The sequence below is a fragment of the Loxodonta africana genome, chromosome 5 (genome assembly GCF_030014295.1).
Source record: "Loxodonta africana isolate mLoxAfr1 chromosome 5, mLoxAfr1.hap2, whole genome shotgun sequence".
NCBI classification, from domain to species: domain Eukaryota; kingdom Metazoa; phylum Chordata; class Mammalia; order Proboscidea; family Elephantidae; genus Loxodonta; species Loxodonta africana.
In genome coordinates this window covers 108,166,731-108,183,733 of record NC_087346.1, presented here as the reverse complement: position 1 = coordinate 108,183,733, position 17,003 = coordinate 108,166,731, and the positions used below count along the sequence as shown (strand labels likewise).

General features: G+C 39.3%; 1 protein-coding gene across 4 annotated transcripts in view; it reads right to left on the bottom strand.

The window, feature by feature from the left end:
* TEC (tec protein tyrosine kinase) overlaps nucleotides 1-17,003 on the bottom strand; it is a 144,278-nt gene that overhangs the window by 65,684 nt on the left and 61,591 nt on the right. For all 4 annotated transcript variants that reach the window (XM_023555042.2, XM_023555040.2, XM_023555041.2 and 1 more), the window contains exon 2: nucleotides 16,525-16,710. In XM_023555042.2, the coding sequence (XP_023410810.1) occupies nucleotides 16,525-16,662 (138 nt within the window). In that variant the 5' untranslated portion in view covers nucleotides 16,663-16,710. The remainder of the gene's footprint in view (nucleotides 1-16,524; nucleotides 16,711-17,003) is intronic.

Genomic DNA, 17,003 nt, shown 5'->3' with positions numbered 1-17,003 from the left:
TAGATACTCAATAAATACTAATATTTCAATATCAAAGAGAAAAATTACTCTTTAGACTAAGATGTGAATGGCACTCCCTATAGTTGTGCAGTGCCTAGCCTGCACAATACCTGGCAGCCCTGATGAGGTTCACTTCACCTATTCCTCCCTTCCACTGCTGTGCTGGAGCCAGCTCATACTATTGCATGTCAGCTGTCTGTGCGCACCAGTTCCCAGCTCCACATTCAACGACATCATGTTGGTGGCTAGAAATCTGCCATGGTGGGAGTATTTGTATCATGAAAGGCTAAAAATCAGAGCTTCTCCCTCTTCCCTCATGTGAGACAGTTGCTAAAAATTTACTAGCACACCATGGCCCTCTTCATAAAATAATAAAATAAAGATGAGGTCCTTGCCAGACAGAAGTTTTTATAGTCTAAACAAAAATACCAAAAGCATATATACATTTTTTTTTTAATGGGCCACAGGAAAAGATAATCAACATCATTAGCCATCAAGGAAATGCAAATCGAAATCACCATGATACCACTTCATACCCACTAGGATGGCTATTATCGAAAAACAGAGAAGGCAGTTCCTCAAAAGGTTAAACACAGAGTTACCATAAACCAAACCAAACAAACAAGTCAATTTCGATGCAGAACAACCCTATAGGACAGAGTATAACTGGTCCCATAGGGTTTCCAAGGAGCAGCTGGTGGATTCAAACTGCCAACCTTTTGGTTAGCAACCAAGCTCTTAACCACTGCACCACCAAGGCTCCACATAAATGACCATGATATAGCATTATCTATAATATCCAAGAGTGGAAACAACCCAAATGTCCACCAGTTGATGAAGGGATAAATCAAATGTGGTATATCCATACAATGAAACATTAGTTGGTAATAAAAGGAATTAGGTACTGATACATGCTACAACATGGTTGAACTTGGAGCCTTGAAAACATGCTAAGTGAAAGAAGCAAGACTCAAAAGTAACTAAAACCGGGAATACAGTACCAACAATAATAATACCGGGTACTTACACTGGAGGTGTAAGTACACCAGGGAGGTGGCACAGTGGCTAAGAGCTCCACTGCTAACCAAAAGGTTGGCAGTTCGAATCCACCAGCCACTCCTTGGAAACCCTACTCTGTCCTATAGGGTCTCTATGAGTTGGGATCAGTTCAACAGCACCTAACAACAACGATAACTTACATAGCACTTAAGAAGCCCTGGTGGTGCAGTGGTTAAGTGCTAACCAAAAGGTCAGTGGTTTAAACCCACTAGCTGCTCCAAGGGAGAAGGCTGTGGGGATCAGCTTCCATAAAGTTTACAGCCTTGGAAACCCTATGGGGCAAGTTCTACTCTGTCCTATAGGGTTGCTATGTGCTGCAATTGACTCGATGGCAACGGGTTTGGTTTGGTTTTTTGGTACATAGCACTTTCTATATGCCAGGTACTATCTTAAATACTTCATATATATTGATTCATTTACTCCCCCCCATAAAACCCTATGATATAAATTGGAAAAAAAAAATTTATGATGGAGGTACTATTATTCTCACCAGTTTAAAGATAAGGAAAGTGAAACACAGATAGATTAAGTAACAAGGTCACACAACAAATAACCAGTTGCCATAAGTCAGTTCCAACTCATGGTGACCCCATGTGTATTAAAGTAGAACTGTGCTCCATGGGCCTTCCAGTGATTAATTTTTCAGAAGTAGACCACCAGGCCTTCCTTCTAAGGTGCCTCTTGGTGGACTCGAACCTCGAATCTTTTGGTTAGCAGCTGAGTGTGTTAACTGTTTACGACACCCAGGTACTCCTAGACAGCTGATAAGTAATGAAATTAGAATTTGAACCCAAGCAGTCTAGCGCTAGAGTCCACACTCTTAACGTTTCTATTTCATAGAAATTCTGTGAACTCAGAGATGGACCTCAGATCTCTCTGAAAGGCTTTACAAGTGAAAAGAGCAAGTGAAATCCTTTTAATTAAGAAGAAACAAAACTGCTGATAAGTTGTTTCTGGAACTTCAAGAAACATGCTCTCGTCCAGTGAATTTTGGTCCCACCTCCTGCAGATATTTTAGTCATAACATCTGTTCTTAGAAAATAATTATTTTTTTATGAAAATAAAGAAATGGTGCTTTTTTTTTTTTAACAATTCTGAATTATCTTCAGTATCTTATTCAGTATCATACTACTCATCTTTTCCCAAGAAAATTCAAATCTCTACCATTTATTTTGATACTGTACTACAACTAACCCTAGTCAGGATGAAGTTACTCTAAAAAATCAGCTCCCTATACTATTTTTAAAAGTGCTAAATTAAGTTACTAATATAATGCAGTAGATTTATGAGTCCTTTTCAACGAGGTCACATTGTTTTCTACTGTTGGGAGTAGACAATGAACATGAATAAATCCATTTATAATTGAGTTACTTGTAAGTTTTCTCTCTGAAGAACAGTTTATTGTTAAAATGTACTATTTAACTGTACTTTTTTTTTTTTTTAAATGTACTATTTACTTAAACCCACTTCAAAGTTCTTGAGAGTTAACACCTAAGTGAATAACCTTTTCAGCTTCTTTCCTGTAAGCATTCACAGAAATTACTTTCCCTTTGTGGATCTCTTTTTTCTGGGCAACTCTTAATTTATTTATACACCGAATTTCCCACAACCTCATGAGGGTACAGTGAGGAAAAACACAAATTAGTACCCTTTTCAAAGCCATATATATAAAGCCAAAGAAAGAGGGAGGAAGGAAACAGCCATACATAGTGGTGGTCAGTAAAGTTAATCTTTAAGAAAGTCCCTTTTGGTGGGAAGTAGCACAATGTGGCTTAACAGATAGAACACAAGCCAGAAAGATAAGAAGACATCTTGGTTCAGCAACTCAAATGGAATGTCACTTCAGAGAAGGCACCTGTCTAGGATGTCCCCGGCTTCTTCACTTATAAAACAGGTGGAGTGCAAATTTGTTGGTTATCTACAGATATACTTTATACAGATGGTAGGGGGGACAGAGTAATGCAAGTATTATGCAAGCTCCCTATACATGTATGAAATCTACACTACATACAATTCAAGAACAGAAGGAAACCTTGAAATCCTCTAGGTCCAACTGCCTCATGTTACACCTGGAAATCCAAGGACTGGTGAAGTTAGGAGTCCCAGGTACTCTAGAAATGCCCAGGCAAACACAAACCACAGTGGCACACAAGGATAAGAACTCCAGGTCTCAAAACGTCCCCTTCACAACAGAGCAGACAGAGCATGAGGAAGTATGTCATTATGGACCCAGAAAGGCAGAACTGTAGCTTAATCAGACTATAATCTTAATGAAGACAGAACCACTCATCTTTTAATTCCTCCATTCCTAGCATACTGTACATACCCAATATATCTTTATTGTACAAACGATGAATAAACTAAAACAAATGAGCTGAGTCCCATATAACAAACAAAAGTGTATGGAGTTTTGCGCAAGGAAATATAAAATACATTCCTCTAAAGAGGAGAAGAATTTACAGGTTACTATTTCATGAACAAGGAATAACACCTATCCATGTTACTTTCACAAGTGTATAGTTATGTGATAGGAAACCCTGGTGGCATAGTGGTTAAGTGCTACAGCTGCTAACCAAAAGGATGGCAGTTCAAATCCACCAGGCATTCCTTGGAAACTCTATGGGGCAGTTCTACTCTGTCCTATGGGGTCGCTCTGAGTTGGAATCAACTCAATAGCAACGAGTTTGGTTTGGGTTGGTTTATAGTTATGTGATCACTTCAAATAAAGATAGAATGCAAAAAATTTTCCTCATATAACTAGGATAATAGGAAAATTCCTTTCCCACAATCTATTAAAAAATCAGTGGATATTTCATTTAAGTCTCTTAGTGGTTAAGAGTTCGGCTGCTAACCAGAAGGTCAGCAGTTCTACTCCAACAGCTGCTCCTTGGAAACCCTACAAGGCAGTTCTACTTAGTCCTATAGGGTCCCTGTGAGTTAGAATCGACTCAACAGCAACAGGTACTCGTTTAATTTTATTTAACAACCTTATTGCATATATTTTGTGCAATTTTTCTTTTCAGGTTATTTACCAATGTAGGATCACACAAATCTTAGAGAGTTCTCTAAAATTAAAAATAAAGGTAAATGAAGAGCTTTGGTAAGAAGAATACAACATTTTTAATTATGTGAAGTAGTATGTATCGCAAAAGCACAGTATATTCACAAAAGCCAGAGGTCAATAATGTCAGAGTTTTAAAAGAGTAACAGAATTAATTGCTGAGTACTTTTTTACAGATGTTTCTAAGCTCCCTTCTTTGCATAATTCTCTACATGGGCCAAAGCAGCATCAACCAGTGGCTAAGAGTTATTTAAAAAAAAAAAAAAATCCTTGCCATCGAGTCTATTCCAACCCATAAAAAAAAAAATAGCCACCCTAAAAGACACAGTAAAACTGCCCCGTAGGGTTTCTAAGGCTGTAAATCTTTGCAGAAGCAGACTGCCACATCTTTCTCCTGTGGAGAGGCCAGGGGGTTTGAACAACCGATCTTGTGTTTAGCAGCTGAGCTCTTTAACCACTGTGCTACCAGGGCTCCTCGGCTAAGAGTTAAACCAAAAAAACCAAACCCAGTGCCATCGAGTCGATTCCGACTCATAGCGACCATATAGGACAGAGTAGAACTGTCCCACAGAGTTTCCAAGGAGTGCCTGGAGGATTCGAACTGCCAACTCTTTGGTTAGCAGCTATAGCCCTTAACCACTACACCACCAGGGCTAAGAGTTAGTGGGTCCGAAATAGTTTACAACTGAGAATGTAGCTTCCCTTTCTCAAACTGCGATGTGATTTCCCCTGACAGTTCATTTTCTGGGAGAATACAACAAGGCCTCACATTTTAGTTTGGGAGAGGGATTCATATTAATACATCATAAATAAAAGCATACTTTTGCTTCTAAATCTCAATTATAAAAATAAAATGAAACAAAATTACTTGGAAAAAAACTATCACTATCTCTCCAAAGAGTTTTTGCTTACTTTAAATACTAACTGATCATCCCCCTTTGTAATTATTAGCAACAAAATTTTTTTGAGAGCCTATTGAGTGCAAGGCAGTGTGTTATACGCTTAAATTATAAAGTAACACCCTCTGCCCTCAAGGAGATTATTCTGTAGATGGATGGAGAAAAAAGGCAATAATAATAACACATAAAAATTTAACAGTAATTCAGGAAGGGGAAGGCATTTACAACTATGAAGGTGACAAGACTTGAGATGGGGCTTGAATAGAGGGGAGAAGGAGAACTGTTAGGCACAACAAGAGCAAAGCTTCACAGGCAGGAAAATGCCAAGTATTTTTAAGCAAAGGGGTCTGAACAGTAGCTAGGAGGTATCCACTGTAACTGTGAACAATCAGGGTGTGTAAGTGCCCTCACCTACTTGGCAACCCAGGCACTATCTTGCCAAGGACTTACATCTCTTCCAGAACTAAGGCAGTGCCATCAGAAAGGCTGATCCAGAAACATCCAGATCTGAATTCTTAACCAGTTTACTGGGTGACCTGAAGCAAATCATCTCCTTATCCACAGTTTCCACAACTGAAAAATCTGGGGGTCGTTCTTTAAAGTTACTTCTAAGCTCTAAAATTGTATGATTCTTCCTATTACTCGCACAATCAATTATTTTCTTGTATGGTAATTATCATGGAGGCCTGATGGCACGGTGGTTAAGTGCTCATCTGCTAACCAAAAGGTCAGCAGTTCAAATCCACCAGCCACTGCCCAGGAGAAAGATGTGGCAGTCCGCTTCTGTAAAGATTACAGCCTTGGAAGCCCAATGGGGCAATTCTACTCTGTCCTGTAGAGTCACCATGAGTTGGAACAGACTTTACTTCAATGGGTTTGGTTTCTGTTTTTTTGTTGTTGTTGTTGTTGTTATGGTAATTATCAAGGGAGCCCTGGTGGTGCAATGGTTAAGCACTTGGCTGCTAACTGAAAGGTCAGCAATTCGAATCCACTAGGTACTCTGACGTATGACTATGAGTCTTCAAATTGGACTCAAAATGCACCTAACAACAATAACATGGTAATTACTAGTTACAAAAATCTATATAGACCTATACTTTTGCTACCAAAGCTTCCTCCACTTATATAATTTAGTGTCTGTTTCAATCATCTCCCATGCTATATTCTATCATACCTATCCTCATCAACACTTATCGTTCTGTTATACAAAAGGTTGTCATCAGTCAGAGCCAACTCAACAGCCACTAACAACAACAAAAACAATTACAAGAAGTAGCTCAAAAAATTTCTAAGAATCTCCAGTCCAAGTAGTTCATGATGCAACAGAGGGAAAAAAAACTCATTACATAAATTGTGATGTCAAATACAGTTCTTCAAAAAAAAAAACTGCAAGAAGTTAAACACACACCCAATTAAGACAAGTTTATTTCTAGGTAGGCAGGTGGGAAAATAGCAGTCAAGAGAAACATTATGTATTTATTTGAACTATAATACCATCTCCCAAAACATTTTGGGAAATGCTCTTTATGTAGTTGCCTTCAGTGCCTCTGACACAGTCTTTCAAATATATTCAGTGGAAAAATGGCTAAATATAACTTTGATGGAAATTTTCACTTTCTGACATTACAAAAAATTGCTGAGAGCCAAGCCATATGAATAAAGTAGAAAACTAAACTAATACCATTTCCAAAGAAAAATAATGTTTTTTTCTTACAGCTTTGTCTCTCTTATCATAATACAAATTACCAATGGAAAAACTACAACTTTCACAGCCAGATTGAAGACTCTTATTCAAGACCTGGAATTTTAAAATTATTTCCACATTTAAGTAGGGGGAGAACAGTACAGTATCCCTCTGTATGGCACTGTTCTCCAAAAAAAGGTCCACAAGTAGACTGTGAAAACCCTGGTGGCATGGTGGTTAAGAGCTACGGCTGCTAACCAGTTCAAATCCACAAGCCACTCTTTGGAAACCTATGGGGCAGTTCTACTCTGTCCTATAGGGTCGCTATGAATTGGAATCAACTCCACAGCAACGGGTTTGGTTTGGTTTTTGGTGTGTAGACTATACTGGACATGTACTAGACAAGACTAGTCTCCATAAAAAGTCTACAAGTCTAACAGCTGTTCAGGACAGAAAAATAAAAAGTTAAGTTTGGGGTTATGAAAAACAGTGATCAAATGATTTTCACTCATCCTAGTGGACCATGTGAAAATAATTTGGGGCAGGGGAGGGATCTTCAGCTCCTAATGATGACCATAAGAATGAGAGTGTGGGAGAACACACTATAATGATTTTTATACCCGAATCCATCTTTGTGGACTCTGATATGCAATCATTGAGTATTCACTGCATTTTACAGTATATACAAAGGACAGCGTATCTCTCTCTGTGGACATTTAAAAGTTATGTCTTAAGGAACTAAATGCAATGTGTGATCCTGGATTGTTGTTATGTACCGTCGAGTCAATTCGCATTCACAGAAGATCCTGGTTTAGATCTTGAAATGTGGGGGTCGGGAGAGGCTATGGTTGAAATTTAAATACCAAAAAAAAAAACCCCAAACCCACTCCACAGAGTCTATTCCAACTCATAGGGACCGTTTAGAACAGAGTAGAATTGCCCCGTAGAGTTTCCAAGGAGCACCTGGCAGATTCAAATTGCCAACCTTTTGGTTAGCAGCCATAGCACTTAACCACTACGCCACCAAGTTTTCCAAATAGGGACTATGAATTCGAATAATATTGTGTAAGTGTTAAATGTCTTCATTTTGATCACTGTGCAGGGGTTATAAAAGAGAATGTCCTTGTTTCTAGATAATACACAACAACCTATGTAGTGGTAAAGTAACCAATGTCTACAACTTACCCTCAAATGGTTCAGGAAAAAAGTATGCTTATAAAGAGAAAAAGAGAGAGACAGGGATAGAGACCAAGAGAACGCTAAATAGAGCAAACGAGGCAAAAGTGTAAGAATTTGTGAATCTGAGCAAAAGGTATTTAAGAGTTCCTTATATTATGCTTGTCATTTTTCTGAAAGTTTGGAATTACAGCAAAATAAAAACTCTAATGGTACAGGTGAAAAGAATGATATTCTCTCCCTAACCAAAAAAACCAAACCCATTGCCATCGAGTCGATTCCAACCCACAGTGACCCTATAGGACAGAGCAGAACTGCGCCATACAGTTTCCAAGGAGCGCCTGGTGGATTCGAACTGCCAAACTTTTTTGGTTAGCAGCCGCAGCTCTTAACCACTCTGCCACCAGGGTTTCCATTCTCTCCCTACTATGTCTTAAATAGGTTTCAACTTCTTAGGGAAGAAAACTGAATATTATTGAATGAAGATGGATAAATTAGCAAATCAAGGGGATAAATCAGACCCTAGGACTTTAGGCCTAGCATCTTGGTCCTTTTACATGGTTAATGATGATGAAGGTGGACTCCGGAACAGTAGAATAAGAAGACAGATAGAAATCAGAAGTCGGAGAAGAGCCACAAGAAAGGAAATTGAGACATAAGAAAGGAAGTTGATATTACCTTATTGCAGAAACACGGAAACTCAATTGCCAATAAGAAAACGAGTTTTCACAGAATAATAAAGTTGAGAATTTTCTAAGGCAGAAAACTCCCCTCATACACTAACCACTGTACTGCCCATGGAGTATTTAGAACTGCACCTTTTTTTCACAACCTGGTGGATTGACTGGTAGCCTCTAAAGTTTGATGCAAATGCTCCGAATTACCCTGGAGTGAAAAAGCAGTTTTTTTTCCACTCCACACTCACTTCCCAGAATCCTAGAAAGTGCCAGAAATACAAATCTTTTGGTGGGGATTAGAAGGACTCTGTAAACGTAAAGTTCCCACTTGGGAATCCAACTAGCCTAAGGATACAGCTGAGGGAGAAGCAACAGAGCATCTCAGAAGCTTCACGGGCTCATCACTAAGAGTCTCAGTTTCCCAGGACTGGTCAAGACGATGACTCCCTGTAACCCAGGAGGCCCTATAGCAATATGAGAGGTGGCCCAGGGTATTTAACAAACTCACATCATCATGCTTGCAACCTATTGCCTCCACCATCCTGTCAGACTCAATCTGGTTCAAAGATGAAAATTTCAGGTATCTCGTTGCAAATTCAATGAAAGTAATAAATGAAATTTTATCCTCAAAGGTTTTAAAATAAAACCTCATCCTTATTACAAAGATCATTAATAGATTGTTTTAATTTTCCCTAGAGTATCAAGATTGTTACAAACATAGGCTTTGAAGAAACAGCCCTGTTATTCATTAAGTGTATGAGTAAGGTATTTCACCTTTCTAAGCTTCAGCTCACTCATTTTTAAAATGGGGGTACTAATAAGACTTAGAAGGATCCCTAGCAGCACAACGGTTAAGAGCTCAGCTGCTAACCAAAAGCTCGGAGGTTCAAACCCACCGGTCGCTCCATGGGAGAAAAGACCTGGTGATCTGTTATCATAAAGATTACAGCCTAGGAAACCCTATGGGGCAGTTCTATTCTGTCCTACCTATATGGTGGCTACAAGTCAGAACTGACTCAACCACACACAGCAATAAGAGTTAGAGAGCAGTGGTGGTTCAGTGGTAGAATTCTTGCCTTCAATGGGGGAGACCTGGGTTTGATTCCTAGCCAATGCACTTCAAGTGCAGCCATGACGCATCTGTAAGTGGAGGCTTATGTGCTGCTATGACGCTGAACAGCTTTCGCAGCACTTTCAGACTAAGACAGACTAGGAAGAAAGGCCTGGCAATTTACTTTTAAAAATCCGCTAACGAAAACCCTATGGACCCACAGAGGTCTGATCCCATTGTACGTGAGGTTGCCATGAGTTGGGAGCCAACTCAACAGCAGTGAACAACAACACAATAATTAAGACTTAACATAGCATCGTTCAGAGGAATAAAGGAAATAATTCAAGTAAAGTACTGAGCACAGTGCCTGGCAGGTAGTTAGTGCTATCACCAGTACTGTTAGTGTGCAGAAAAGAGTTAACATAGCAGACTCAATACTACCATCCTTACAAAGGTCTGCTCAAAGGCTGTCCCTTGGCTGGCTTCTGGGAACTTGGATTTCAGGAAGGTTCTCACCATCCCTAATCGATAAAGAGTGGCTCGCTGTGCCTAAATTGTTCATACAAATAATGTGGTTTATGCTAAGTACTTGCTTCCCTTCTGAAAGTCTGGAATTTTGGTGCATGTTCAGCAGTGGGCACCTATGTAACCAGTCCCCAGTAAAAACCTTGGGCACTAGAAATAAATCCAAAGGTCTATGGCCAACTGATTTTCAACAAAGGTGCCAAATACATTCAATGGAAAAAGAACAGCCTCCCACAACTGGTGCTGGGACAACTGAATTTCCACATGCAGAAGAATTAAATTAGACCCCTATCTCACACCATATATGAAAATTAACTCCAAATGGATCAAAGACCTAAATACAACACCTAAAAACATAAAATTGTTAGAAAAAAAAATAGGGATAAATCTTCAGGTCCTTGTATTTGGCAATCGATTCTTAGCTACAACACCAAACCATGAACAACAAAAGAAAAAAATAGATAAATTGGACTTCATCAAAATTAAAACTTGAGTGCATCAAAGCACATTATTGAGAAAGTAAAAAGATAACCTACAGAAGGGAGAAAACATGTGCAAATCATACAACTGACAAGGACCTAGTATCCAGAATATTTAAAGAACTCATACAACTCAACAACAGAAAGATGAACAACCCAACTAAAAAATGGACAAAGGACTTGAATTTCTCCAGAGAAGATACACAAATGGCCAATAAGCACGTGGAAATATGCTCAACGTTATTAGGGAAATGCAAAGCAAAACCACAGTGAGATACCACTTCACATCTACTAGGATGGCTACATCTACTAGGATGGCTACTACCAAAACAAAACAAAAAAAGGAAAATAACCAGTGTTGTCAATGATGTGGAGAAATTAGAACCCAAGTACAACGCTGCTGGGAATGTTAAATGGTGCAGCCGCTGAGGAAAACAGTTTGGCGGTTCCTCTGAAAGTTAAACACAGAGTTACCATATGACATAGGATAAATATTGTATGATCTCACTTATATGAACTATTTAGAATAACCTATTGTTGTCGAGTTGATTCCAACTCATAGCGACCCTACAGAGGCAAATGCGTAGAGACAGGAAGTAGATTAGTAGTTACCGTTGGCTAGGAGTGAGGCTGAGTAGTTATTGCGTAACGGGCGTAGAGTTTTTGTGTGGGCTGATGGAAAGTTTTAGAGATAAATAGTTGAGATGATTGCAACAATAAAACAAACAGAAAACACCTTGGGCACTGAGTAAGGGGCTTCTCTGGCAGACAGCATTTCACCATTTTCACAATTCGATGCTAGAGGAATTAAGTACATCTTGTGTGTTTACTGGGTGTGACTCCACTGGGGTTGGAGTTTGCCTAATTTCCTCCAGATTTCGCCCCATGCACCTTTTCCCTTTGCTGATTTTGCTTCGTATCCTACCACTATAATAAATCGTAGCAGTGAGCTGAGTCCTATGGGTGTGCCTATTAAATCACCAAACGCAGGCGGTGGTCTTGGGGATCCTGACACAACTAATCATCCCAGGTCTTTGACTTAGTGAACTATTCGTCAGTTTCCATACTGGGGCAGCAAACCAATCAAATTAGTAGTATACAGTCTAATTATAAAAAATACCAATTTATAAAAAATCAGTACTTACTACCTAAAGACAGTTGCAGATTATTACTTGCTTTTTTTTGTCTATTCTACATCTCAACATACAAAAATCTCTTGCTTTCTCATCATTATTTAACCAGGCATTTTCCTGATGAAACTCCAGCCTGCTCTTTCCTGCCTCTCCTCTCTCACTACCTCATGGAGCCTCCACTGAAACATCAGATGGGCTAACCAAGTGCCATTTTGTTCCCTGACTAGAAAGCAACATCACTTCTGAAACCCCCCGTGTCCTTTGATCTGTGTTGTTTCAAGTAAGATCAAACACTGTAAGTTGCCAGGAAGATCTCTTTTTCAGTTCACTAGAATATGCAGAACCCAGAATAAACGAAAACGAATTGACTAACAACCGTAACAGCAAGGAGGGCAAGCCAAAGGATGATTCACAGGGAAACTGAAACACAAGTTTTGTAACATCAGACTCTGAAGAAACCGTTTGACTGGATTTCTTATGTAGAACAGAATTTCTCAGCTCAATAGGAAGAATTTCAACAAAACCTTTGTTGCCCATCATGTAGAGGGAGCTGGGGTCCAGAGAGCAAGGAAAGGATGGATGTCTGTCTGAGATTATGATTAATAGGAGTTTTAATGAAGTATAGCGGAATATTATACCACACTTGATTATCATGAAGAAAACTAGGAATCACAGCTACTAGATCAGTCTACAGCCTCTCCACTGTTTTTCTTTTGAAAACAGGAGGGCTATGACAAATTGAAGCCCTGGTGGTGTAGTGGTTAAGTGTTTGCCTGCTAAGCAAAAGGTCGGCAGTTCAAATCCACCAGCTGCTCCTTGGAAACCCTATGCGGCAGCTCTACTCTGTCCTATAGGGTCACTATGAGTCGGAACTGACTTGAAAGCACCTAACAATAACAACAACAATGAACAAATTAAAATAAACATCTCTAGGACTGTTTATTTTAACCCCTGAAAGGCCCCTATGGTCTTTCTAATCCATCTCTAGAGTCTTTCTTTTTTTTTTTTTAACCACACACAGGCTCTTATTTATAGAGTCAGAACATGAAGTGATAATACCCTTTCCATACGTTATTCTTATCTAGCTACCACCCGTCTCTAGGGCCTAAGTTCCTCCCTGACCTTTCCCTCCTCAAATCTACCCAACATACTGTATGCACTCTACATGGCCACTCTACCAAAACTGCCCTGACAAAGGTCAACGTCTACAGGAGCTAATGATCTCCCCTCACCCCTCTTCAGTGCTGATGTTACCTTGTGCTGCATCCTCAACCACTTTTTCTGATATTCTCAACTTGGGTTATTTCACCTGCATCATGCCTTTAGTACCAACCATGAGTAGCTGCTCATATGTAGAGCCTTACATTTCTAACAAAACATTATTTTTGAAATGCCTGTCAATTTTTGAAATGGGTCCATTCATTCATTCAGCAAATATGTATTGATTATGTGGCATGTACCAGGCTCTATGTTAGGCATTGGAAAAGCTGGGTACCTGTACCCAAGGGAGGGAGGAAGAAATGAAGCAGAATATTAAGAGCACTACCAGGAGAGGGTCTTGGAAAAGATGAGTCCATTGTACTGACTAACAGGAGTGGCAGATGGCATGAGCCCTCAGCTAGTTAGACAACAAGAATAAGGCAGGACAGAACAATGACACGGAAGAGCTGTTGGATGGGCGGTCCCTGAGAGAGAAGACCCAGGTCACAGTCTTTAAAGTAACACAACTTCCAGGAGGAAGTTGGAAGCCAGAAGACTTGTCCACAACGAACAGGGAACTGGGCACATTAGCCCGAAAACGGAAAAAAAAAAAACACAACAGGGAGCTATTACTGGGCTTGCAAATGCATCTAGGACCCAGGCAGAAAGTCATCATGTGGGAATTCAACCCAGTATTGTCAGAAGTTCTGTCTATTGAAGAATTCTGATTCTTGTCTGAAATCTCCTAGTTTTTTAATATTGGCAACTATTTGTTTTTAACTGTGATAGGCGAACAAACCTGCAGATCATATCCAAGCCATAGGTCGTAAGTACGACGATGAATGTGGTGTACGAGCAAAGAAACCAGAGCGATCAAAAAGCCCAGCTCATCCGAGGAGTGGGTGTTAAACCAGAATTAAGCTTACAGAACCAGGCTCCCAGCTTCAGCCTGGTTGCAGCCAGAAAGGAGATGGTTTCTGATGGTAAGTGTTAGAGACCGGTTTTAACATCATGACCTCCTCAGTCTGACCTTTCTGACTCTCATGGTGGCTGAGGCAGCTCCCAGGCAGAGCTAGGTTCTGAAATAAAAGGATTTTATTGTTTTCTTTAGGTTTTTTCTGCTTAAACTAAAGCAATCAGGGCATTTTTAACTTTGTATGTTTATCATCTTCAAAGTGATTTAACAATTACAATGCATTTCAATAGTATCAGTTCATAATTCCAAACAGATAATGTAAGTTTCTGAGGCTTTTGGTTAGTAAAGTACCACATTTTACCACTTTCATAGTCACATTTCTATTCTTTTTTTAGGGTTACTATATTAAATTCAAATTATAACACATTATTACCACATAGCACAAATTTATTAACGTCCCCTCTTAAAATCTCTTTTTACATTTTAAAATAATTCATATTTTCAGTAGTTGAAAATACTACTGGCCCACAATCCCCACCTAAAATCCTGCAGAACAAATGTGCTTTGGAATTCAGAAAATTTCAGATTTTACGAATGAGATATAGCACGTATACCATATATTACATAACACTCCCAGCAGGGAATGGGGCAGCCCCCGTAATTAAATATATTTCTATTTCTGGGTAAAAAAATGAATATTCACAGAGTAGGATAAATAAAGACTAAAATTAGCCTCACATCAGGTCAGATTTTGCAGCTAAAAGAGCTCTAAAGTTTTGATTTTCAGCACTTTGGCAATTTAGGAATAGTGGTTAAGGGATTATGGCCCTACATAACATGAACCTGAAGAATTCCAGAGGTCACAATGATAGGCCATGGCAGAAATGAATAGGGTTGAGGACTTCCCATGAGAAGCAATATCATTCTGTTGGAATTGGGGAAACCAAATCACAGAGAAATCAGTGAGAGTTTAAAAAGGAAAAAAGTAAACTAACTTCTGAGGAAGGTATTCTAGGAAGAAAATAAAATTAAAACCAAGCATCAGAATCACCAACAGGACACTGAAAAAAGTGGACAATCACATGTGGTCAATCAATGGCAACCTGGTCTCAACAGTCCCCTGGAACCCAAGAATATTTCCATCAGAGAGAAGCATGGTGCATGAGCTGCAGTACTACACAAGGCCAAACCCAACATGCCAGGAGAAAAAAGATGGGACCACAGATGACTATACATTCACTACACATTGATGTATCTCCTAGTGTGGTGGAACTAGGAGCTAAAACAATGGAAAAGCTAGTTACTGGCTGATACATACCCTGCCTATGCCACACACTCTCTGCTCAGATTTTTAGTGAGCATCTTTTTCCCTGCTTCCATCAGAGGAACTGTGCAGTAGCTGCTAATCACCAAAAGAGCTACTTCAGGTCTGAAAATGTGTTGGGTCCACCAAATCACTAATCAGTTTTAAGTAACCTCCACTTAATAATAAAGAAATATTCGCATTGAAGCACTTACTGATGAAGATCAAAGACCATGGACTTCAGTATGGATTATGCCTTAACAGAATATACCTTAACATAAAAACACATAAATCCTCACAACTGGACCAATAAGCAACATCATGATAAACAGAGAAAAGGTTGAAGCTGTCAAGGATTTCATTTTACTGGGATCCACAATCAATGCTCATGGAAGCAGTAGTCAAGAAATAAAACAATGTATTGTGCTGGGCAAATCTGCTGAAAAAGACCTCTTTAAAGTGTTACAAAACAAAGATGTCACCTTGAGGACTAAGGTGCACCTGACTCAAGCCATGGTATTTTGAATTGCCTTATATGCATGGGAAAGCTGGCCAGTGAATAAGGAAGACCAAAGAAGAATTGATTCCTTTGAATTATGGTGTTGGCAAAGAATACTAAATATACCATGGACTGCCAGAAGACCAAACAAACCTGCCTTGGAAGAAGTACAGACAGACGGCTTCTTAGAAGCGAGGATGATGAGACTTTGTCTCAGGTACTTTGGACATGTTATCAGAAGGAACCCAGTGCCTGGAGAAGGACATCATGCTTGGTAAAGCGTAGGGTCAGTGAAAAAGAGGAAGAACCTCAACGAACTGGATTGACACAGTGGCTGCAACAATGGACTCAAACACAGCAATGATTATGAGGATGGTGCAGGACCAGGCAGTGTTTTATTCTGTCATATATAGGGTTGCTATGAGTTGAAACTGACTCGATGGCACCCAACAACACAAATTTCATTAAAATGATGGCCAGAAATATGGTTTATATGTGCTAAAGAGATTTTGATAGATAATATGGTAATTTATGGGGTATAGCCACATGGCCAATATACACAATGAATTCCATAAGGAGCTAAAACTGATGTAGGAATTTATTTTCTTTAACAGATTAATTCAGTAGGCTGATATAAAATGTATAAATATATGTACTAAATCTATAATCAACAGAATTGTGAACAATTTCTATGCACATCCCAGACTTAATCTTTTAATGCCAAATGAAAACAAATCATTACCTTAATTTCATTGACCCAAAGCTTATTCTGTAAGATTGGAGACGGGAAGGAGTGGGGGGATAGTATTATAAAACAGCATCAACACAGAAAACAGCAAAGTAAATTTTGATTGTCTCCTACCTCTGCTCGACCCTCATAGTAGGTGAGCATGGACTTTGTAAGTACAAAAAGTCTCTCTTTGTAGTTTAAGGGTGATGTCTTCTTCTTCTGCTGTGATCTTTTAATAAGAATCTCTTCTAGAATAGTGTTCAAATTCATCTCGGTCTTCTGATCATTCCTTCTCCTGCCATTGAAAATCCCAATATTCTATAGAGAGAAAATAAACAGTTAAAATAAAATGTGACATTTTAATTTTCCAAAGATGTTGCCATTTCAAATGTCTAAAACAGGCTTGACCCTTACCACAGCTGAAGAGACGAATGGTACCCTATGCACCTGGATTGAGAATGCCCAGGGCACAAGAGCTCAACCTCCTCTCCGTCCCCAGTCCCTATCCTGCTCCTCCACGTCCCATAAGAAAATCTAATCAAGGTTTGCCATGATGATGACCCATTCCTTTGCACCTCGCTAACATCTCTAGCTTTCTGGCACACTCTGCT